General features: G+C 42.4%; 2 protein-coding genes across 5 annotated transcripts in view; one reads left to right on the top strand and one right to left on the bottom strand.

Annotated features, from left to right (window-relative positions):
- Positions 1-10,326: 10,326 nt before the first annotated feature.
- On the bottom strand, positions 10,327-15,944 carry LOC121691741 (E3 ubiquitin-protein ligase TRIM39-like). Its single transcript, XM_042071188.1, has 6 exons — positions 15,329-15,944; positions 14,510-14,605; positions 14,100-14,330; positions 12,212-12,234; positions 11,734-11,837; positions 10,327-10,982 (listed from the first exon to the last, which is right to left on the bottom strand). The coding sequence occupies exons 1-6, from the start codon at positions 15,722-15,724 to the stop codon at positions 10,480-10,482; spliced, it is 1,353 nt and encodes a 450-aa protein (XP_041927122.1). The 5' UTR covers positions 15,725-15,944; the 3' UTR covers positions 10,327-10,479.
- Positions 15,945-16,755: 811 nt separating this feature from the next.
- Positions 16,756-22,930, top strand: part of piga (phosphatidylinositol glycan anchor biosynthesis, class A) — a 9,124-nt gene continuing 2,949 nt past the window's right edge. For 2 of the 4 annotated variants that reach the window (XM_042070787.1, XM_042070779.1), the window contains exons 1-6: positions 16,756-16,921; positions 17,261-17,603; positions 17,739-17,794; positions 18,213-18,589; positions 20,958-21,090; positions 21,222-21,354. In XM_042070787.1, coding sequence (XP_041926721.1) covers positions 17,292-17,603; positions 17,739-17,794; positions 18,213-18,589; positions 20,958-21,090; positions 21,222-21,354 — 1,011 coding nt within the window. In that variant the 5' untranslated portion in view covers positions 16,756-16,921; positions 17,261-17,291. Of the gene's footprint in view, positions 17,011-17,040; positions 17,169-17,260; positions 17,604-17,738; positions 17,795-18,212; positions 18,590-20,957; positions 21,091-21,221; positions 21,355-22,930 lie in introns of those variants that run through there. The other 2 variants (XM_042070783.1, XM_042070785.1) reach the window with 2 other exon arrangements.

The following is a 22,930-nucleotide window of genomic DNA, read 5'->3' as shown; positions in this document are numbered from 1 at the left end:
GTTCCTTATTTTGGGCTATTCTAACATTAGAATTTCAGTTCAAAGTTGTAGAAATTTGTTGCAATTTCAAAACTCGGGAACGGCTTACTGTACAGAAGAATGCTTCATATTGTAGTGTCCAGTAAGGTCTGCTGTTTATTTATATGGTTTGCCCTGTATTGAGTGACGCGTTTGTGAGATATACCATCGAGAGTAATGGGTGGAGATAGTGGAAGCACATTGTGCAGAATAAAATGCATTTTACATGTGAAATCTATGAACTAATCATGTTTTGGTACTTGTTGTCTAGCAGATACCAGTGAGAATTGAGTGTGCATAATGCAATTCAGTGAGACAGTTCAGTGAGAATCATATATGCCTTTCACCTTTTGTTTTTAGCCAGCAGCCAGACCAGCAGATACCCTGACTTTGCTGAATTACTGAAGCTAAGCAGGCTTAGTTAGTACCTGGATAGTACTTGGAAGAGTAGGTTCCTGCTGGAAGTGGTGTTGGTGGCTGGTCAGTAGGTGGCACTCTTCCCTGTGGCCAAAAGCCACCAAACAAATATCAATCCCAATGTCCTATTGCAGTGACAGGGACATTGTACTGCAGGAGATGTTTTCCTTGCATGAATGTTAAATTGAGTTCCTGACTAAGATCCCATGGCACTTATCGCAAAGAGTAGGTGGTTCCCTGATTTGCTTTATTTATGTACACATACATAAAGACACACACACATGCACACACACACAAAAAGCGCACAGACAGCAACGTTGTGTGACACGTTTGTAAAATATAGCCCTTAGACATTTCTGTGCGGGCAAGTTAATCATTTTTCGGAGTGAGAAATGCCATGTGTGGCGTGTGAGTTTGTGAAGTCATTGAAATGCGTGTGTCTCACGCTCAATGCGTGAGACTTGAGGTCTGGTCTACAGTGTCGGGTCAACGTCAACGATAATTGACACCGACGAGCCCTCGCCGCGACACGATGCCTCCCCTCAGCTGTGCACCAGGCTGCGACTCATGCGTCCTTCTCAGCGAAAAGATAGTGGAACTCGAAGCCAGAATAGCGACCCTCCATCAGATTGAGAAGGATGAACAGTTCCTCGACACCATTCTCTCCGTAAGTAACGTTACCTCTCTTACACACACAAATGCCAGATGCCCTGATTTCACTCTGTCCTCCAATACTTTAACCATGCCATGCACTAATGCAACTTCTGTCCCTGTTGCCTCTCCCCGGCCTCTGCTGAGAACCAAGCCTGCTCTGCTGGCCAGCTCCACTCCACACCAGCCTGAGCCATGGCGTAGAAGCAAGCATCACAAGCACGGCAGACGGTCCGGACGGCACTCAGGCCCAGCCCAACCTATACGACTGGAAAATCGCTATGCCATTCTGACCGAGGATGAGGAGCCCCTCCTGCCCCGAGACAATCATCCTGGTCCCTCCTCAAAGTCGGCGCCCCCCCGACCCCCTCCTCCCCGGACCTCATCAACCTCCACCCTGGTCATCGGCAGTTCCATGGTTAGAGACCTCTGCATTCCCCCATCATGTAGCGGTCCCTCCAAGGTCTACTGCTTCCCTGGTGCCAAGGTCCTTGACATCCAGCAGAAACTCCCAAGCATCCTGGCCTGCCACACCAAGGTCAACAACATCATTGTACACGTGGGCACGAACGACATCAGAGATAAGCAGTCAGTAGCACTGCAGGAAAACTACAAAACTCTCATCACCACTCTGATGGGCACAGAAAAACGCTTTGTCATCTCTGGGCCTCTCCCTACCTACAGAAAAGGTGCTGAGAGATGGTCCAGACTGTTCGATCTCCACACCTGGCTCAAACGCTACTGCGCTTCCCTAAGCATCCCCTATGTCAACAACTGGGGCTTGTTCTGGGAGAGGCCCAGTATGCTGAAGCGTGATGGTCTCCACCCAAACCAACATGGAGCCAGGCTACTCTCTGACAACATAGCGTCCACACTGAGGCATTGACATTCTGTAGAAAATATTACAGATTCACGCCCCCCAGGTATTGATTCGAATGGCATTATACATGTGGATGAGTCTGAGAATGTTTTCTGCATGGTAACATACAATACTACTACCATAGATCAAGCTGAGTCATGCAATAGCATGACTTATGCTTATAGTTCTATTCCAACGTTGATTTCTACCCAACGTATAGTAAAAAGAAAAGACAAATTTAAAACTAGAAACCTAACAAATATTCTTTCCATACCTCAGCATATTCCTCAAAAGCCAGAGGCATTTTCAGCTAACATGGGTTTACTAAATATAGGTGCACTTACTACCAAAACCTTTGCAATCAATGATTTTATTAGTGAAAAAAAATTGGATTTTCTGTTTCTTGTTGAAACCTGGCTGACTTCAGACAGCGAAGCTGTTCTTGTTGAGACTTGTCCCCCAAATTATAATTTCTTCCACTCAATTAGACAAGGCAAACGAGGTGGTGGAATTGCCTCCATTCTCTCAAACAAATATAGTTGCACACGAGTCAACTTTGGCGAATTCGCTTCCTTTGAGTATATTGCCCTCACTCTGAAGGCTGACCCAACTGTACTTCTATTAACCTTATACCGCCCTCCTAAACTATGGACTGGCTTTCTCGACCAGTTTTCTGAACTTATGTCGCTCATCATCACTAGCTATGATCGGATAATTATAAATGGCGACTTCAATATTCATGTCAATAAGACAACTGATGCTAAAGCCAGTAAGTTCCTTAATGTGTTGGACAGTTTAGAGCTAAAGCAGCATGTTACAGGACCCACCCACAACCTTGGCAACACCCTCGATCTAGTCATTTCTAGAGGGATAGAAGTCACAGACTTATCAGTAAATGATATAAATATGTCTGATCATCATTGTGTATCTTTTAATATAGTACTACATACTCCAAAAATTCATCCTGAAATTGCAATCAAATCGCGACTCTTGGACATTAGAGCAGAACAGCAGTTCATAGCTCTTATAGACTCCATAAATTTAGATATTTTACATCATCCCATTGATCAAATGGTAGAGGCTCTCAATCGTGAATTAGGCGCTCTGCTTGACAGAGTGGCACCCTTAAAGACTAAAAAAAGGCCCTGTAGCAAACTGACACCTTGGATGAACGAAAATATCCATGATCTAAAAAGATCATGTAGGAAAGCTGAGAGAACATGGAGAAAAACTAAGTTACAGGTTCACCGTGCCATTCTAAAAGAAAAAATTGCAAATTATAATAGAGCTATTCGGAATGAGAGGAGGAACCACTTCTCTAAGGTAATTGCTGAAAACAGTGGAAACTCTAGGGTGTTGTTCTCTACCATTGATAGGCTATTGCATCAAACACTTTTGATACACTCAGTCAGGCATCCTCTCTAAGATGCAAAGAATTTGCAGACTTCTTCAAAAACAAAGTCATTTCTATAAGGGAGGCTATTGGTAACACAAGTAATATGTTTGATAGTACACCCAAAAACAGCCCCCCAAAATTAAGGTCCTTTAGCACTATTACTCAATCTGAGCTTGGTAAAATTATAACTCAAACCGGCTCCTCAACATGTGTTTTAGATCCAATCCCTACTACATTCCTCAAAAAAGTATATGATAGCTTAGCTCCCTTTTTTCTCAAGGTAATAAATACCTCATTAGAAACAGGTATATTTCCAACTGCTTTTAAAACCGCTGTTGTGAAACCTTTACTTAAAAAGTCAAATCTTGACCATACCAATCTGAGCAACTACAGGCCTATATCAAATCTATCGTTTTTGAGCAAAGTACTTGAAAAAGTTGTTTGTAATCAGTTAAATACCTTCCTCAACGAAAACAGTATCCTTGAAAAATTCCAATCAGGTTTTAGATCAAATCACAGCACAGAAACGGCTCTAGTAAAAATAGTCAATGATCTCAGACTAGCTACCGACTCAAACAAAGTCTCAATCCTTATTCTTCTGGATTTGAGTGCGGCATTTGACACCATTGATCATAGCATCCTAATTCACCGCCTTGCGAAGTGGGTGGGTCTCTCTGATAATGCTCTAAACTGGTTTCAAACCTACATTACTGGCAGAGATTTTTATATCAGTCTAGGAGATCATGTATCTGAAAAACATGACTTGCCTTTTGGTGTGGCCCAGGGGAGCTGCCTTGGTCCCCTGCTATTTTCTCTATATATGCTTCCATTGGGAAACGTCATAAGTCAGCATAATGTAAACTTCCACAGCTACGCAGATGATACCCAATTGTATATTTCTGTGGAGCCAACTAACCCAGATGGCCTTTGCTCCCTCACTGCATGCCTAACCTCCATTAATCAGTGGATGAGCAAAAACTTTTTGAAACTAAATGATGACAAAACAGAGGTACTTCTGGTTGGACCAAAACTTAAGCGAGATATTATTCTTAGTAATCTGGGGAACTTGGCACACCAGGTCAAACCAAAAATAACAAGCCTCGGTGTCATCTTAGATGCAGAGTTAAGTTTTAAGCCCCATATCAGTAAAGTTACTCAGACAGCCTATTTCCACTTGAGAAACATTGCCAAAGTGCGGCCCTTTTTAACTCAACAAGATGCAGAAAAACTAATTCACGCCTTTATCACTAGCAGGTTAGACTACTGTAATGCACTTTTCACTGGTCTTCCCAAAAAACATCTAAAGAAATTGGCACTCATACAGAACTCTGCGGCTACTTTTAACTAAGACTAAGAAGAGAGAACACATCACCCCTGTGTTGGCTGAACTGCACTGGCTCCCTATTTCCTATAGAATTGATTTTAAGGTTATGTTAATTACTTACAAAGCTCTGAATGGCATAGCACCTTCATATATCTCTGAGCTTTTAATATCTTATCAACCACAAAGGAAACTTAGATCATCCAATTCTAATCTTTTAATCGTACCCAAAGTGCTCCACAAACAAAGTGGAGAAGCTGCGTTTATCCATTATGCCCCCAAACTATGGAACACCTTGCCTCTGTACATCAAGCAGGCGAGTTCAGTAAATATTTTTAAAAAAGATCTGAAAACATACCTGTACAGGAAAGCTTTTAGTTAACTCATCTTATCCTGTAGACTACATTTTCAGATTATTCTACATCTACTACTATTGGAGGGCGCAGCCAGCCAGAAGCAGATGGGCTCCCCCTATTAAGTCAGGTTCTGCTCAAGGTTTCTTCCTGGAATATGGGAGTTTTTCCTTGCCACAGTTGCCATAATGGCGTGCTTGTGGGGGGTAAGAGGGTTAAGGCTGCCAGTCTTATGACATGTCATTTTCTATATTTTTGATATGTTGCTGAGTAGATCATAAACAGCAAAGAAAAGTGATTGATAATGACTGACTGACTATTATTGTGTTACATGCTTCAAATGTAAAGCACTTTGAGCTGCATTCTGTGTATGAAAGGTGCTATACAAATAAAGCTTATTATTATTATTATTATTATAAAAAAAACACACACAAAACACATATACGCAAAAACAACCACACACTCTGCACACACTCAATTACAAACACACAAAAAAGGAACAAAGTAGGAAATGAACACAATTTGACAAGCGTGACTTATTTTTGTGGAAAACATGTGCTGGACTGGGCGGCGGTCATATTTTGTACCGCTCTGCAGTACATCTAGTTCTTACTCTTATAGTGTTACTGTTACTACAATGCACATATCTCTATATGTTATTCATACATTTTTCATACTACATAGCTATATTTATTCTGCTCTAAGGTTACTGCTAATACACTGCACATATTTTATATTTCATTTATATTACTGTAAGCCACCTTCTGTAAACCAACTGTATACTTCTGTTTACACTGCACTGTATATCTTGGCCTGTCTATGCACCAACTATACTTTGTATATCACATTGCGTTTTTCTGCTTTTTTGCACTTCTAATTAGTGAAACATACTGCACACAGTGAACACACAGTGAGGTAAAGCACACACTAATCCCGGCGCAGTGAGCTGCCTGCAACAGCGGCACTCGAGGGGTGAGGGGTTAGGTGCCTTGCTCAAGGGCACTTCAGCCGTGCCTACTAGTCGGGGTTCGAACTGGCAACCCTCCGGTTACAAGTCCGAAGCGCTAACCAGTAGGCCACGGCTACCCTAATCTATACAACTATTTATAAAAACTATTTTGTTTGTCATATCACAAACACATCCATCATATGTTCTGATTATGTTTAAATCAGTTGCATACTAATGTACTCAATACAGAACACATTTTCAGAAATATTGCTCAAGTACAGTAAGAATAGAGGATAATTTACGTAAGGGATAATGGATGACACGGTGGTCTGTTCACAGAAATTAATGCACGGTCGAGGTTGTGAAGCGGCGGACCACCGTGGAGTCCATTATCCCGCTTATTCCACTATTACCACTTCCGTTGTGTTTATTATAGTGGATGGAATCCACTATCTTGAAATCTCCTGGCTTCTTCTTATTATAACCTTTTCTTTTTACCTTTTCAAGAATGATTGCGGCTCTAACCGCTTAACGTACAGACATGTTGAAATAACCGTTCTGAAGGTCTGGAGTGGGGCAGATTTTTAAAAAAGTTTATACTTTTGGAGAAATAGGGGATTAAAAATGTTAAAAAGCTCATTTTTCCCCCATAGACTTGAATGACTGTGATGTCATAATGGCCTAAAGCCAGCTGAGCTCGTTAAGCTCCCAGAGTAGTTCCCGGGCTAATCAGAACACTGGCATAGGTGTCACCTGTGAATACACCTGTCTCATCTTCTAATGCATACAATCTGGCGCTCCCTAAAACTACACATCCTGTTTAAGTGTTTCCCGTGTGCAGAGGCGGACAGAGTACACAGCTTCATTACTTGAGTAAAAGTACAGATACCCTTTGCTAAATTTTACTCAAGTACAAGTAAAAGTCAAATGTCTACTTAGGTAAAAGTACTGAAGTACTTGTTTTTAAAAGTACTTGAGTATCAAGAGTACAAGAGTAGCCTACATTTTCTAAATATTGCATTACTACTGCCACAGTGCTTACATTTATGTACAGAAACGTCCTACATGGAGTTATGATGTTAATGTTAATGTTAATGTTAATACCTTGGAGAATGTAAAAGGAATTGGAAGTAAAATCAAGTCATTTTCATCTTTTTACCATGTTGCCAGGGATGGGCAGTATTTCTAATACATGTATTTAAAATACAAAATACTATTTTTTAATTGAAACACTTGAAGCGAAAACTATCATTAACTTTTAAAATTAAATTTTAAATAGTCTGGCGAGGTGGGGCCACAGGTTGGCACATTCCCGGGATGGACCTGCTAGGGTTTCGTCTCTTATCTAAATCTGACCATGGAGTTGACTTTGGCGGAAAGCTGAAGGTGATTGCTGATAGGCTGTCCCAATCAGTGGCGCCTGCACAATCCAATCACGTTTGAGAGGGAAACCACAAATTGAGGGTTTCCGAGATTTTTCTTTTTTCCTTTTTTTTTAGAAGTAACGGGTACTCACGGTTATGGATAGAAATGTAGTGGAGTAAAGAGTGCAATATTTGCCTCTCAAATGTACTTGAGTAAAGTCATGAGTACTCCCCAAAAATGATACTCGAGTAAAGTACAGATCCCTCAAAATTGTACTCAAGTACTGTACTCAAGTAAATGTACTCCGTTACTGTCCGGCGTGTGTCAAAATAAAAGCCACAGCCATATCTCATGCTTTGCGCATTATATCTCCAGAACGGCTTGACGCATATGCTTCAAATTTGGTACAAGTGTTTGTATGGACTCAAAGATGAAGTGAGTTGATGTTGAAGGTCAAAGGTCAAGTCCATGAATACTCTGAGCGTGATATCTCAAGAATGCATTGACATACATGCCTGAAATTTGGTATGAGTGTTTGTATGGACTCAAAGATGAAGTGAATTGATGTTGGAGGTCAAAGGTCAAATGTCAAGGTCAAAAACACCTTGAGTGTTATATCTCAAGAACGCCTTGACACACAAGGTTTTTTGGTACGAGGGTTTGTATGAACTCAAAGATTAAGTGATTCAATGTTTTTTTTTTTTCCAGGAATCTCCCCACCAACATTAAGCCAGCAGCTTTCCATCCACTATTGTAATTCCTCTGGCATTACATTTCTAGTTTCCTGTTACAATTAAAACGTTTTAATCGCTAAAACTATCTTGTTTGTAGAACTAATTTCTTCCGACACATATCAACTAATTTCTCAACTTGCAGGACAAACTGCCGTTACTAGTTCTAAATGGATGGTTGCTACGGCCAAAGGCCAGTCGTTAGTTCTATCTCTCCCGTTGTCAAGCGGGCGTATCCCAAGATTCTGATGAACTTTAGCTTTGAAACATCGCTATTTTACTTAGCCTGCTCTCATCCATCTAGCTAAAAGCCACCTCCATCATATGCTACAATGTTGCCATGTTCTGAACGTCTGCATTTTACAGCTCGGATGAAACGTGACAGTTCATTTAAACTTCACAACAAGTTCGGCGAATTAATATACAAGTGTAATACGGCCAAACAAATGGATCTACCTTATAGGTGCGCAAATAACATACGGTTAATGGTCGTTCTAAATTACGTTGGACAATGGGAAATTCAACCAAGCAGTGGAATAAAGTACAATAATATACTGACCAAACAACACATAAGACCAAACCTATACATTAAGTAGTCCTACTTCTCTCCACATTGTGAAGTACAGTTGAGCTTACAGTTTTAAGTAAGTGTCTTCACACCCGATAGATGTGTTTAAACAATTGTTTCTTGGGTGTGTATTTTGAAAGTTAGAGCCTTGAGATTGCAAAAAGGAGGCAACTACAACCCCAAATCAGAAAAAGTAGGAACATTGTGTAAAATGTAAATGGAAACAGGAATGTAATAATCTGCAAATCTCAAAAACTCATATTTAGTTTAGCAAAAAGGACACAACAATGCATATTATCATTAAAATATTTAGAGCATCCAGAGAAATCTTTGCAAACAAGGGATAGAGCTGAAAAACAATATTGGATGGTTGTGGTCTTTTGGACCTCTGATGGCACTGCATTAAGGAATGAGTCCAGGAGCTAAAATGGCCTGTCTGCAGTCCAGACCTGTCTGATTAGGACGAATGAAGAGGGGAAGCAGCACAGTGGAAAACATTACCTGTCCCAACTTCTGATTTCAACATTACCTGTCCCAACTTCTGATTTAAACATTACCTGTCCCAACTTCTTTTGAAACATATTGCTGGCATCTAATTCAAAATGAACAACATTTTTCATGAAATAGTTAAAATATTCATTTTCAACATTTGATATGTTGTCTATGTCCTTCTTGCTGCTAAATATGCCTTTATGAGACGTTTATTATCACATTTTGTTTTATTTGCATTTTACAACGTCCCAACTTTTTCTGATTTGGGGTTGTATGTCTGTATGTTTTTTTTTTTTTGTTTTTTGTTTTTTTGCTTACTAATTATTCTTTATTTTTAACTGATTTTACCTTGTGTGTTTTATGTTTTTTTTTTATTATGATCTTTACCCTTTGAACTATTCTTTGACTATATTGCCCTTCTATGCTTTTATTTGTTATTGTTTGTTTGTTTGTTTGTTTATGTAAAGCACATTGAATGACCTCTATGTATGAAATGCGCTATATAAATAAACTTGACTTGACTTGACTTGACAAAAGTAGAGAAATGTGTTTAGAGTTTTGAAAATCAATGTACTGTTTTGTAAAAAAAATGTGATGTGCAGACAATGTCTAATAAGGGGAGAACTTTCACTCTCGGGGAAACTTCCGGTTTCTGAACTGGTTGCAGTTCCTTCTATGTGAGGATGCTTGCAGGTGAGTGCAGAATGAATGGAGGTCTATGGAGCTGTACCCCTCAAACACACTTTTCCCGGGATATCATTTTGTATCTACTGTCTAGTAATTTGAATGTTGCATTCGAAAGGGGGTACAAAGAAAATACAAACTCTGAGACAATAGCGACAAAAGTCGCTTACTTAGTTTTAAAAAGCCTTTCAAAAATGTCAATGACCTCATTCATCAGCAGAATGCTAGCATGTTAGTGTTGTGTACTGTAGTTGAGGAACGGGGCTAGCGTGCAGTAGCTGAAAAGTTGTGGGTTCAATTCCCGGCTTCCACCGTTGTGCCCTTGAGCAAGGCACTTAACCCCAAGTTGCTGTGGGGACAATGTAATCCCTTGTAATACAGTTGACATATGTAAGTCAATTTGGATAAAAGTGTCTGCTAAATGTAATGTAATGTTATGGGCACATTTGGTGTAGCTTAGGCAAGTCATTAAATTCAATAAAGGAAAACAATTGAAAAGTCTAATTTTGTTTTATTAAACTGTATTAAACTGATTACATAGCATTAGCTAATATCACACACATGGTTATTATCCATTAATCTGTCCTATCTGACCTCCACCCTCATCACACCTACTGGCCTTATGAGAGTCCAGTCAGAGACACCATCAGCTCCATCAGTGCTGCTCTGCTGTTATTAATGACTCACTGGTAAGATCCTCAGAGGACAGAGACTACAGGGAGTATTAAAGTATGGAAACACTCTCTCAGTGAAAGTGTGTGTGAAAGTGTGTAGGTGTGTGTTATTATCAGGGTCAGAGAATGACAGTTTTCCTCTGTCCCAGTCCAGCTGCACTCTGATCCTCTGGAGTTTCTGCTTCACTGTGAGGCGAGTGTCACCATGAGGAGGAGCACCTGCTCCATATTCACCATCTCTATACACCACACGCCACCGCCCACGCCTGGAGTATATGCTTCCCTTCCTCGTGAGAGACTCTGCCATCACACCCACAGCCCACTCTGTGTTCTCCCCAACCTCCATATCCCAGCAGTGAGTCCCAGAGTTAAAGCCCTCAGAGCCAAGGACACTGGTATATGTATTAAACCTCTGTGGGTTATTTTTAACATATCTCACACTGGTCAGATCCTCAGACAGGATGAGATCTGGGTGTGCAGTGTTGGGATCCAGAGTCACAGGAGCTGCAGATAAAAGAACACACACATGAACATGCACAGGACACTCAGAATCTCACACTGAAATGAAATCTAAACCAGATATAAAATACTAATAGAATAGAGTAAGAGTAGATTAAATGTTTTAATAATTGTGGTATGGGGGTGGGGTGGGGGGGGGGGGGGGGGGGGTAATGTTGGAACAGAACTGTGTGTATTACAGTTTTTTCTGAATGCTTAAACACAACCGTGATTCTTATAGCACAATTTCTAAAACTATTAATACTTATAGCAAAACTACTCACTGAGTTCGTAAAACTAAAAGCACAAACGCTGCTTTGCACTCAGTTTGCAATTTTGTAACACACACTTTGCACAACTGTAGGCACAATTCACTGCACAGCACTTTTTTTTGCGGAACTGTAAACACAACTCATGCTTTACACTTAATTTCCAAATGATCAACACACTCCTAGCAAATCTATACACATGTATGGCTATTATTTTCACTATTTTGCCAACTCTCTGGCACACTTTCTCATGTGAAAACTGTTTTCAATCAGCCTAAGCACTATAAATAAGCCACAGGTCATGTACAATGGGTACAATAGAGGGAGCAGGAAGAGTGAGAAGAGTAAGAATTAGAGGAGGCTGAAGAATAGGACGTGGAGGTGAAGAAGTAGGGTGAAAGGTTTTCCTATTTGTGTGTAGAGTTTTGCAAAAAAAGCCATAGTTACAAAAAATGTGCTTAAGCAAACAGAAAAAAATGTATACTGACCAATCATTTTCTTCCAGACTTTGACCTTCAGGTTGTCCAGGTGCTTTGCCACATTGATCAGAGCTCCTGCATCCCTCTCTGGATCCTGCAGTGTGCACTGGGCTCTAGAATAACATTCAGGAGTCAGTAGCCAAGTTTACATGGACAGTTTTTTTGTCAATCTGATTAAACTATTCATATTGAAAAATCCGTGCCATCTGTTTACATGGGCTATGTTCTATTCCGATCAGGTGCTCTCAAGCGCTTTAGATTCTTTAATCGGAATAGCCGTTGTTGAGCTGCTTTTCGTTGAGAAGATACAGCAGGCAATCCAAATGACCGTATACATGGCGTCTAAACAGATCAGGTATTTTTATTCCGATTGAGCCGTTATTCCGTTTTTAATCGGATTAAAGGTGTCCAAGTAAACGTGGCTAGTGCTGCTGTGGGTTTGGGTTCAGAACCACTGAGAAGAGAGAGACAGGAGCAGATCACTCACCTTTCCACTGTGCTCTTGTAGTTCTGTAGAGTAACACATAAACATACAATATTACAATATTATACACAATATGCAGTACTCATAATCATATTAAATACAATCCATATCAATGCAATAAAACACAATATGACTAATCTCTCTCTCATTTCACAATTTGCATGTTTGAGTGTTGATGAGATTCCTCAAGGTTTTCCCTCAAATATTTATCTCGCTAACATTACGTCATCAATCACAGCACCTCACTAAAATAAAGGTAACAAAGTCATCAGACTAAACAAGCTTGACATGATGACAATCACTTTACATGTAAATGCAATTTAGTGTAACGGCTTCTACACACAGTTGCGTGCGTTGCAGTGCTGGAGACGCATCCCATTCACTTTACATGGTCTCACGTCATCCGTTGCCGAACTGAATTGTGGGTCCGTTGCGTCGCGTTTCTACCGTCGCTCGCATTGAGCATTTCAGCTGTTGCTGCACCGACAGACGGCACCGGCCAATTAAGCCAATCGACAGATGTCGCCAACTAATCAAATTACGGTTATACTCCAAGTCATTTGCATAGCTACCGTCGGGAACACCCACTGGAATGCATTGACGGAACGCAGCTGTGTGTGGGAGCCGTTACGGATTCCGATTTACGAAGTAAAACCGTAATGTGATTGGTTGGTACCGTCCGTAGATTGGCTTGATTGGCCAGTGCCGTCTGTCGGTGCAGCAACAGCTGAACTCCTCAACGCGAGCAGTGGGAGAAACGCGACGCGACGGACCCACAATTCAGTTCGGCAACGGATCACGTGAGCCCATTTAAAGTGAATGGGATGCGTCTCCAGCAACGCGATGCACGCAGCTGTGTGTGGGAGCCGTAACGCCCCTGATCCACTAGCATGCGATGCGAACACCGCGACGCAGTATCCCTATTCATTTCTTTGAGAAGCGAATTCCGCACCCGCATAGGACTCTGGGTATGCGGTGCGACGAGTGCTGTGGCTGCGGCGCGTCAAAAAGTTCAGCAATCCCCAACTTTATGCAAATGAATCCGTCCATCGCGAGGCGAGTATCCAATAGTAGAGCAAAACGCAGGGGAGGTCCATCATCACGTAGCCTAAACAAAACCTAATTTTCCGGTAGTGTGGTTACCGCCTACGTACAGAAACGTGTCAGGTGAGAAAAAATAATCATAGCAGTGTCTACATTTCCGCGTTTGTATGATGTGTGGCTAGAATCCTACATGGATAACTTCATGATTGAAATGTCCGCCCAAATTGCAAACTAATTTATAGATTGACTTTCCCTCGGTAATTTCAAAATAGTGAAGGGAAACATTTTGTTTGGTTGTTTACTAGGCTACCTGCTCTTGCCCTGCCGTTACCACACATCTACAAAAGGGGACGCCCATCAAAGCGTCTTCATGGAGGGTAGCGTCGCGATTTGGGGAATTCGCATCGCGTGCTAGTGGATCAGGGGCGAGAGTCCTATGCGGGTGCGGAATTCGCTTCTCATAGAAATGAATAGGGATACTGCGTTGCGGTGTTCGCATCGCATGCTAGTGGATCAGGGGCGTAACTCAGTTTTCTGTTCTGATGTGTATACAGCAAGTGTAACCATGCAGTCCCTCAAATGAAGCATCATTATTATCTCTCTCTATTCTGATTGGCTGTGGCTGTGGCTGGGCCGCTTTTCTCTGCCCTCTACTACTTAAGACAGGCTGTCAATCAGAACGGGACTTACCCATAGAAGTGAATGAGCCAGAGGAGAGAGTTATTTGCATATAAATAAACATTTTCTTTAGTTCATTACCAAAAAGAAAAAAAAATACTCTTTCAAATTGAGTGTATGTCTGTGCTGTCCAAGAAACAACTCCTTCTGTATATATTCAGATTCTTACCAACAGGTATGTGATATCATCAGCTCCCATCTTCTCCTCTATGGCTCTGATTGTGTCTGAAAGAGATGAGATCTCTCTGCTCATCTTCTCAATCTTCTCCTTCATCATCTGACTCTTCTGCTCCTCTTCCTCCCTCAGTGCAGCTATCCTGGCTGCCTCTTCATCTTGTAGAAACTGGTAAAGCTTCTCAAACTCCTCATTGATCTGCTTCTCTGTGTTCTGGGTCTGAGTCTGGAATATCATAGATGTTGTTAATGGAAGAATCTACGCAGATATTTACATGAGACCATGCAAATCTAACCTACGTCTCTCTGTGTAGGCCCTGGAACTGGCCGAGTATATCTGCAATATTCATTATCTGTGAATTTTAGTAAAACAATGTTCCAATAATATCTGACATCAATTTTCACCTTAATTATTTCTGCTGTTTTCCCATAGGTGAGTTTAGCTCCTTCAAGGTCCTGCAGATTCTTCTGAAACATTTTCAGTCGAATGTTCAGTTCCTCCTGGAATATAGACAAACATGACAAATATATTTTATCTACTATCTGTTAGCTGCTAGGAACTTGAAATTCAATGTCAGAACAGCACAATGTGTGTGTTCATTTAGCACACAAGGTGCCACTGTTGTATATTCATAGATACATACAAATAATTGATACCTACAGTATGTATAATATGTATCTATGACACTAGCACTTTGTAAACTACATGTATGCATGTATTAATTTGGCAGGCGTGTTTATCCAAAGTGACTTACAGCAATAGAATAGCATTTAAGTTACAGAGATACAGCTACAGCAATAGAATAACATTTAAGCTACAGAGCAGAGGAGACTATAGCTATGAATTACCACAGGATAATAGTAGAAGAAACTAAATGTCCATACAATGAGCTACTATGTTTTTCATGGTCCTACAGTATAAGCTACCCCATTTTTAGCACTTGAAAATGACCTCCTCTGGTTTAATCCTTAAAGGAACCATATGTAAGATTGTGGCCAAAACAGAAATAATTTACAGGGCTTGGTTTTGGGATGGTGCAGCAATAACCTTATCTGATTTGGTGGGGGAATAACCTCAGTGACAAACTGAATGGAAAACAGCACCACCTACTGGTGTGTGTTGAACATTACAGTTACTTTCAGGGACAAGGATTAGATATTCAGATTTTTTAGTTAGAGTTATTTAGCATGACATCATTGTTATGCATTGTGAATATCACCCACCTTAAGGTCAGCTGCTGCCTCATCTACAGGTTGGAACTTGTGGTTGGTGTGTTTCTTTGAAGCCTGACACACCAGACACACAGGCTGTTTATCCTCCAGACAGAAGAGCTTGAGTTTCTCACTGTGTAGACTGCAGAGCACCTCAGACCCTGCTGAAGCTCTCTGACTTCTCTCCTGTAAGAAGGTCTCACACAGGTTCTTTAAAACCAGATTCTGGGGCGGAAACTCCCTTGATGACCTCCTCCTGCAGACTGGACATTCTCTGGACCGTTTGCACTTCCAGAACTGCTGCAGGCAGGCGCCACACAAACTGTGGCTACATGACAGGAGTACGGGATCCTTGAAGATGTCACAGCACACAGGACAGGAAAAATCCTCTTCTAATTTAGAAGCCATTTACTCTCAAAGAAATGTCTTTCAGTTGAAACAACTTGTAAGTTTGCTCTAACTTTTACAGGAAAAACTCAGAATGTTATAATACAGAATATTATTACATCACATATTACATAAATATAGCCCTTCCTATTGGTGTTCCTGTTGTATAGCCACCTATGGTTATCTGGGTTTAATAAAGTAAAATGACGATCTATCACCCAGTTCAACTTCCTCTTTCAGCTCTTCCTGTCTGGGGGAGGACCTATGGTGTATTGGCTCTGATTGGTGGGTAACGTAGCTGTTTACACGGTTGCACATGATGAGAGCACATGAGAGATTAGAGTCTGGGTCTGCTTTCAAAAAGAATAGGGCACCTTAAAGGGCTCAACATCATGTCTGTCTTGCTCTGTCAATTAATGTGCTCATTTAAATAACATTTAAAAGTGAATGTTTAGTCTGTTTTCAGATTTCTTTGCAATGCATTGTTAAGTGTTGCTACCATATAACCGTAGGCCTGTGTATAGAAATATCAAATTAACTGTGTGCTCCCTGTTTAAAACCAGTCCCCTTTGACCTTTGTAATACCTACTATAACTGATGTCCTGAACAACTGGTCAAGTGGTCTCGAATGAATTGAATATGGCCAGTGTTGGCTGTCAGAAAGAATTTCAGACAAAAGAGGTTTATATTTTAATTTGATTGTTTTAATTCTTATTTCATTTATGGGGCGGTGGTAGTGTAGGCCTAGTGGTTAAGGAGCTGGGCTAGCGTGCAGTAGCCTGAAAGTTGTCGTTTCAATTCCTGGCTTCCACCGTTGTGCCCTTGAGCAAGGCACTTAACCCCAAGTTGCTCCGGGGACAATGTGATCCCTTGTAATATAGCTGACATATGTAAGTCACTTTGGTCAAGAAGTGTCTGCTAAATGTAATGTAATGTAATGTAATGTCAGATTTTCCCATGCTGTAAGTTCGACATTTTACAATTGAGAAATAGTCAACTCCCTACCACCAGGTGGCGAGAAAGCATTCCTCGCCATTATGCAATGGCAAAGAAGAAGACCGGTAGATTGTATACGGAAGTCAACATTTATTCACTTCTGAATAGGCTGTTAAATCAGTTAGAAATGAACGGGAGACTGTAAATCAATAGCTATACAATGACGCTTACTGTTCCGAAACTATGTGGAAACACCAATCAATTGCTACGTGCGAGTTAACCGTGAGTTAGATGTGCGGAAGTCGACTGTCTTCTGTTCATGTTGAGCTAATGTTAGCAAGCTAACTTGTGCTACATTGCATTGCTGAGTGGTAATCATTCTGTTGATTGGTCTTAAATGATGGGAAATATGTTATTTTTTAACTCAATTTAATAACTGTGTTAATCTGAACTTTGGAGGAAAAATCTAGCCTATATGTTGGTGTTTTACGCTACCTGTCAAAATCTTGAATGCCACCAGCAACTAATGGTAACTGTGTGACTTAATTTGTTTTACCAGTAAGGTTATACAGTGCTTTCTTAATTTTTTTCAAGACTTGTATATCTCTGTCTTACTTACAGGGAATCTAAAAGTGTCTGGAAAGTTGGCAGAATGGGACAGCGGAGAACGGCGAGCTCTCGATCGCACAATCGTACTGCGCGCACGCATCCTCACAAGGCTGACTTCGAATCCGCACTCACTCCCACGGCCGGTGGCCGCACGGGGCCGGTGAAACACAGCATCTGCATGGTCTCGGACTTTTTCTACCCGAACATGGGCGGCGTGGAGAGTCACATCTACCAGCTCTCGCAGTGCTTGCTGGAGAAGGGACACAAGGTCGTGATTGCAACTCACGCCTACGGCGACCGGCGAGGGATCCGCTACCTGACCAACGGACTGAAAGTGTACTACTTACCTCTACAGGTCCGTCTTTCTCACTGTAACACTTTCAGTGTGTGTGTGCACACCATTTATTTACTGAGGAGATCACTGTTGCCTCAGTAACATGGTCTGTGTGTGTCTCTCTCATTCTTTGTTCTGATCTTGCTCTGTGTGCAGGTGATGTATAACCAGTCCACAGCAACCACCGTTTTCCACAGTTTGCCTCTTCTCAGGTGAGTCAGTATAAGTATAAGTAAGTATACTCTTTTGATCCTGTGAGGGAAATGTGGTCTCTGCATTTATCCCAATCCGTGAATTAATGAAACACACTCAACACACAGTGAACACACACAGTGAGATGAAGCACACACTAATCCCGACGCAGTGAGCTGCCTGCTACAGCGGCGCTCGGGGAGCAGTGAGGGGTTAGGTGCCTTGCTCAAGGGCACTTCAGCCGTTCTGGTCGGGGTTCGAACCGGCAACCCTCCGGTTACTATATATACTATATATATTTACAATATAGTGCAAATGGTGTGGAAGATGGTCAATAGTGCAAGGAGAGCACAGCAGCAAATGTATTCATTTTGCAAAGTAACACTGTGTGTGTATGTCCTATCTAACATTTTGTGTGTGTGTGTATCCCTCCCTCAGGTGTGTGTTTGTGCGGGAGTGCGTGACTGTCGTGCACGCTCACAGCTCGTTCTCCGCGCTGGCGCACGACGCGCTCTTCCACGCCAAGACGATGGGCCTGAACACGGTGTTCACGGACCACTCGCTGTTCGGCTTCGCCGACGTCAGCTCGGTGCTGACCAACAAGCTGCTGACGGTGACGCTGTGCGACACCAGCCACGTGGTGTGCGTGTCCTACACCAGCAAGGAGAACACGGTCCTGCGCGCCGCCCTGCCGCCCGAGCGCGTCTCCGTCATCCCCAACGCCGTCGACCCCGAGCAGTTCACCCCCGAGCCTGGCCGCCGCGACGACAGCCGCGTCACCGTGGTGGTGGTCAGCCGGCTGGTCTACAGGAAGGGTGAGAGCTGTGTGTGTGTGTGGGGTGTGGTGTGGTGTGTGTGTATGTGTGTATGTCTGGTCTACAGGAAGGGTGAGAGCTGTGTGTGTGTGTGTGTGTGTGGTGTATGTGTGGTGTGGTGTGGTGTGGTGTGTGTGTGTGTATGTGTGTATGTCTGGTCTACAGGAAGGGTGAGAGCTGTGTGTGTGTGGTGTGGTGTGGTGTGGTGTGTGTATCTATGTGTGTATGTCTGGTCTACAGGAAGGGTAAGAGCTGTGTGTGTGTGGTGTGGTGTGGTGTGTGTATCTATGTGTGTATGTCTGGTCTACAGGAAGGGTAAGAGCTGTGTGTGGTGTGGTGTGGTGTGGTGTGGTGTGGTGTGGTGTGGTGTGGTGTGTGTATCTATGTGTGTATGTCTGGTCTACAGGAAGGGTAAGAGCTGTGTGCACACTGGTGTGTGTGTGTGTGTGTAAGAGTTTGCTGGGCTGTTTTTATTATGCATAGGTGAGTTTTGGTTTGACTGTTTCTTTGAAACTGTGTGTGTGGGTGCTTATGTGTGAATTATCGGGTGTGTGCTTTTAAAATTAATTTGAAGATGTTAAATTGATTTATTAGAGTCAGATTAGAGTCAGATTTATTATAGTGCCAATAACAAAAACTACTCAGTTAGAACTGTATAATTCAAATGGGATACAAAAATAATGTCCAGAGCCTTCAGGATTGTTTTAGTTGTACAAAGATCACAGGAATATAACTTAATGGCTAAAGGCTGTGACATGCTCCCGCGTCTGTGTCCCGCACGCGCCCGTGACAAGAATGATGTCATCAATGCACACGTGTGTGTGTGTGTGGGGGGGGGGGGGGGTGCTTTTTTTTGTGTGCAATTGTGTCCCACAATTGGGACCCTGCATCTTTGACAAGTGCAAAAGTGCAACAATTGGGACCGCGTCTTTGACACGCGCAAAAGTGCACTTGCTGGACTCAAAACTAGATCTCTGCCAGGTCTCTCACTACCTTCTCTGTGCTCCCCCATCATCCTCATGGGACTCTCTCTGGTCGTTCCAAGATCCAGATTGATGCACAAAGGATCAGGACTCCCTGGCAGAGGAGATATTGTATCTCAATGGGACCAGCCTAAAAGGATAAAGAGGGAACATGTTTAAAAAGGCCACAAAGCAGCCCTTGCATTGAGGTCTCCAAGACTGTTAAATGACCTGCCAGGGGAGGGCAACTCTGTCTAGTCCAGGCAGTCCACTCCATAGCCCTCTAGGTGGTGCTATTGAGTAAAAGTGCACAGAGTGAATCTAGGTAGATGTTGTCTAGTTAGTTCCGCTTAGTTCTCTCAGGCAGCTCTCAGTTCAGTAGCATGTTAATCTTTGAGTGTGACAGCCAGTAGCATAACAACTATAGTTTGTGCAAAGCAACTAGTTACATGCTAATGTTTGAGTATGATAGCCAGTAGCATAACACTACTGTATAGTTTGTGCAGGGCAGCTAGTGACATGCTAATGTTTGAGTATGATAGCCATCAGCATAACAAGGCAGCTAGTGACATGCTAATCTTTGAGTATGATAGCCAGTAGCATAACAAAAGCAGCTAGTGACATGCTAATCTTTGAGTATGATAGCCAGTAGCATAACAAAAGCAGCTAGTGACATGCTAATCTTTGAGTATGATAGCCAGTAGCATAACAAAAGCAGCTAGTGACATGCTAATCTTTGAGTATGATAGCCAGTAGCATGCTAATTTTTGAGTATGATAGTGAGCTAGTGGTAATAATAAAGAGTACAGTAACTAGCCAGCAACATGATAACCGCGAAGACATGACTCTGGGTTGATAAAGGTCGCTACTCTCTGTGCAGAAGGGATGTGCATCCAGAGGGTACCTAATATCTGACACACACACACACACACACACACACGCACGCACGCACGCACGCACGCACGCACGTAGGCAAGGGCACACACTCATTTACACACACTTTCTCTCAGTTGTGTCTCTCTGGTTACTGGTCCATTAGAGATATAATAACATAAGTGTGTGTTGCCATGACTCCTGTCTCTCAGCTGAGGAGAGCAGAGTAGCGCCAGGTCAGGATTGCACCGGTCACCGAGTCCTGTGTGTGTGTGTGTGTGTGTGTGTGTGTGTGTGTGTGTGTGTGTGTGTGTGTGTGTGTGTGAGTGTGTGTGAGTGTGTCTGTGTGTCTCTATGTGTCTCTGTATGTGTGAGTGTGAGGGAGAGACAGAGACAGAGTGAGGTATGTTAGTATCTGCATGTTGGGTGCTTTGCTTATTTGACATGGATGAATGTGTGTTCAGGTGGACGAAGGCTTTGTTATCATTGGTGGTGGTGATTGTTTATTTTACTGTCTTGCTACATTGTTTCAGGGATCGATTTACTAGGCGGGATCATTCCAGTGCTCTGTGCAAAGCACCCTGATCTGTGCTTTCTGATTGGTGGAGAGGGACCCAAGAGAATAGTCCTGGAGGAAGTGAGGGAGAAGTACCAACTTCATGACCGGTAATACACCTGTTTTTACAACTCTGTTTGTGTGTTTGTTTGCATCTTATTTACTCTATTAGAATATCTTTGTTTTTATTACGTTGTTTATATGTGTATGTTGATCTGTGTTTGTGTGTGCGTGTGTGTAGGGTGCGTCTGCTGGGAGCTCTGGACCACAAGGACGTGAGAGATGTTCTGGTGCAAGGCCACATCTTCCTCAACACCTCCCTGACCGAGGCTTTCTGCATGGCCATTGTGGAGGGAGCCAGCTGTGGTCTACAGGTGTGTGTGTGTGTGTGAGAGAGAGAGAGGGGGGGGGGGGGTGGCGGGGGCGGCTGGATGACACTGTTTTTTAGTGTGCATTCCTGCTTTTGTATTGGTGTGGGTGTGTTGGTGTCTGTGGGTGTATTAGTGAGCAGTGTTTCCCCTAGACATTTTTCCAGCAGTGGTGCTGTTAGTCGTAGGAAGCTTATAATGATAATTTCTAACTATCTCCAGATGTAAATGGTTGCGTATCCTATTACTCAAATTCAGTTAAACCCAACAGTAGGCTAGACCTTGATTTCACAGCCTAGGTATGTTAGCAACACAGGGCTTGAGAGCATTGACTATATAGAACAAACAAAAACGAAACCCTGCGTGGAATTTCTCTGGGAATACTGAAGGTAGAGGCGAGCTACCTCGCTGTTTCATTTGGTTCCTTGGTTAAAATATAATGTAGGCTATTTTTTTTTTTTGCTCAAAATTGCATCTGCTAATAAACTTAACCATAAACGCAAACAAACGTGATTTCCTGTGGTATCCCTGACTGCGCCTTCAACGTTAGCCTACTATAATTTGTTGACATCAAACCTGAAGAGGAACGAACGGCAGCTGTTCCCGAAGTTCACTTGCGTGTTTTTGCGGTAACACTTCAATTCTAGGAGCGGCGCTGTGCCACAGCTGAATACATAGTAGGGGAAACACTGGGTGTCTGTGAGTGTGTTGGTGGTTTTGTACTGGTCTGTGTGAGGGTATTGGTGTATGTGAGTGTGTTGATGGTTTTGTATTAGGGTATTGGTGTGTGTGAGTGTGTTGGTGGTTTTGTATTGGTCTGTGTGAGGGTATTGGTGTGTGTGAGTGTGTTGGTGGTTTTGTATTGGTCTGTGTGAGGGTATTGGTGTGTGTGAGTGTGTTGGTGGTTTTGTATTGGTCTGTGTGAGGGTATTGGTGTGTGTGAGTGTGTTGATGGTTTTGTATTGGTCTGTGTGAGGGTATTGGTGTGTGTGAGTGTGTTGGTGGTTTTGTATTGGTCTGTGTGAGGGTATTGGTGTGTGTGAGTGTGTTGGTGGTTTTGTATTGGTCTGTGTGAGGGTATTGGTGTGTGTGAGTGTGTTGGTGGTTTTGTACTGGTCTGTGTGAGGGTATTGGTGTGTGTGAGTGTGTTGGTGGTTTTGTACTGGTCTGTGTGAGGGTATTGGTGTGTGTGAGTGTGTTGGTGGTACTCTCGAGGTTCTTCCTGATGAGTTTGAGGGTGTCCACATGAATAGACGATGTAGGCTTCCTGTGAGTTTTGTTGCAGACTTCAAACAGATGAACAATAGGTTTACTTCACTGGGGAAGTTTTGCTTATCTAAAAACATTTTGCTGAAAATTATTGTGCAGAACATTTAGTTGAAAACTAAGCTATTTATAGGGTCTATCTTGTCTAGCTCCTAGTGTCACTGATTTGATAATAATGTTATGTTAGAAATGTGATTATGGCCTGCCAAGGAACTCCAGTTTCTCCTCACGTTTGGAGGCGAATGTACTGTATTTGCTAAGCACAGAGGTTTCGTTTGTGGATGACATGTTAGTGACCTGTGTGTGTGTGCGTGTT

The sequence above is a fragment of the Alosa sapidissima genome, chromosome 2 (genome assembly GCF_018492685.1).
Source record: "Alosa sapidissima isolate fAloSap1 chromosome 2, fAloSap1.pri, whole genome shotgun sequence".
NCBI lineage: Eukaryota > Metazoa > Chordata > Actinopteri > Clupeiformes > Clupeidae > Alosa > Alosa sapidissima.
Note: the sequence above shows the minus strand (reverse complement) of the source record. Positions and strands in the feature narration are given on the sequence as shown.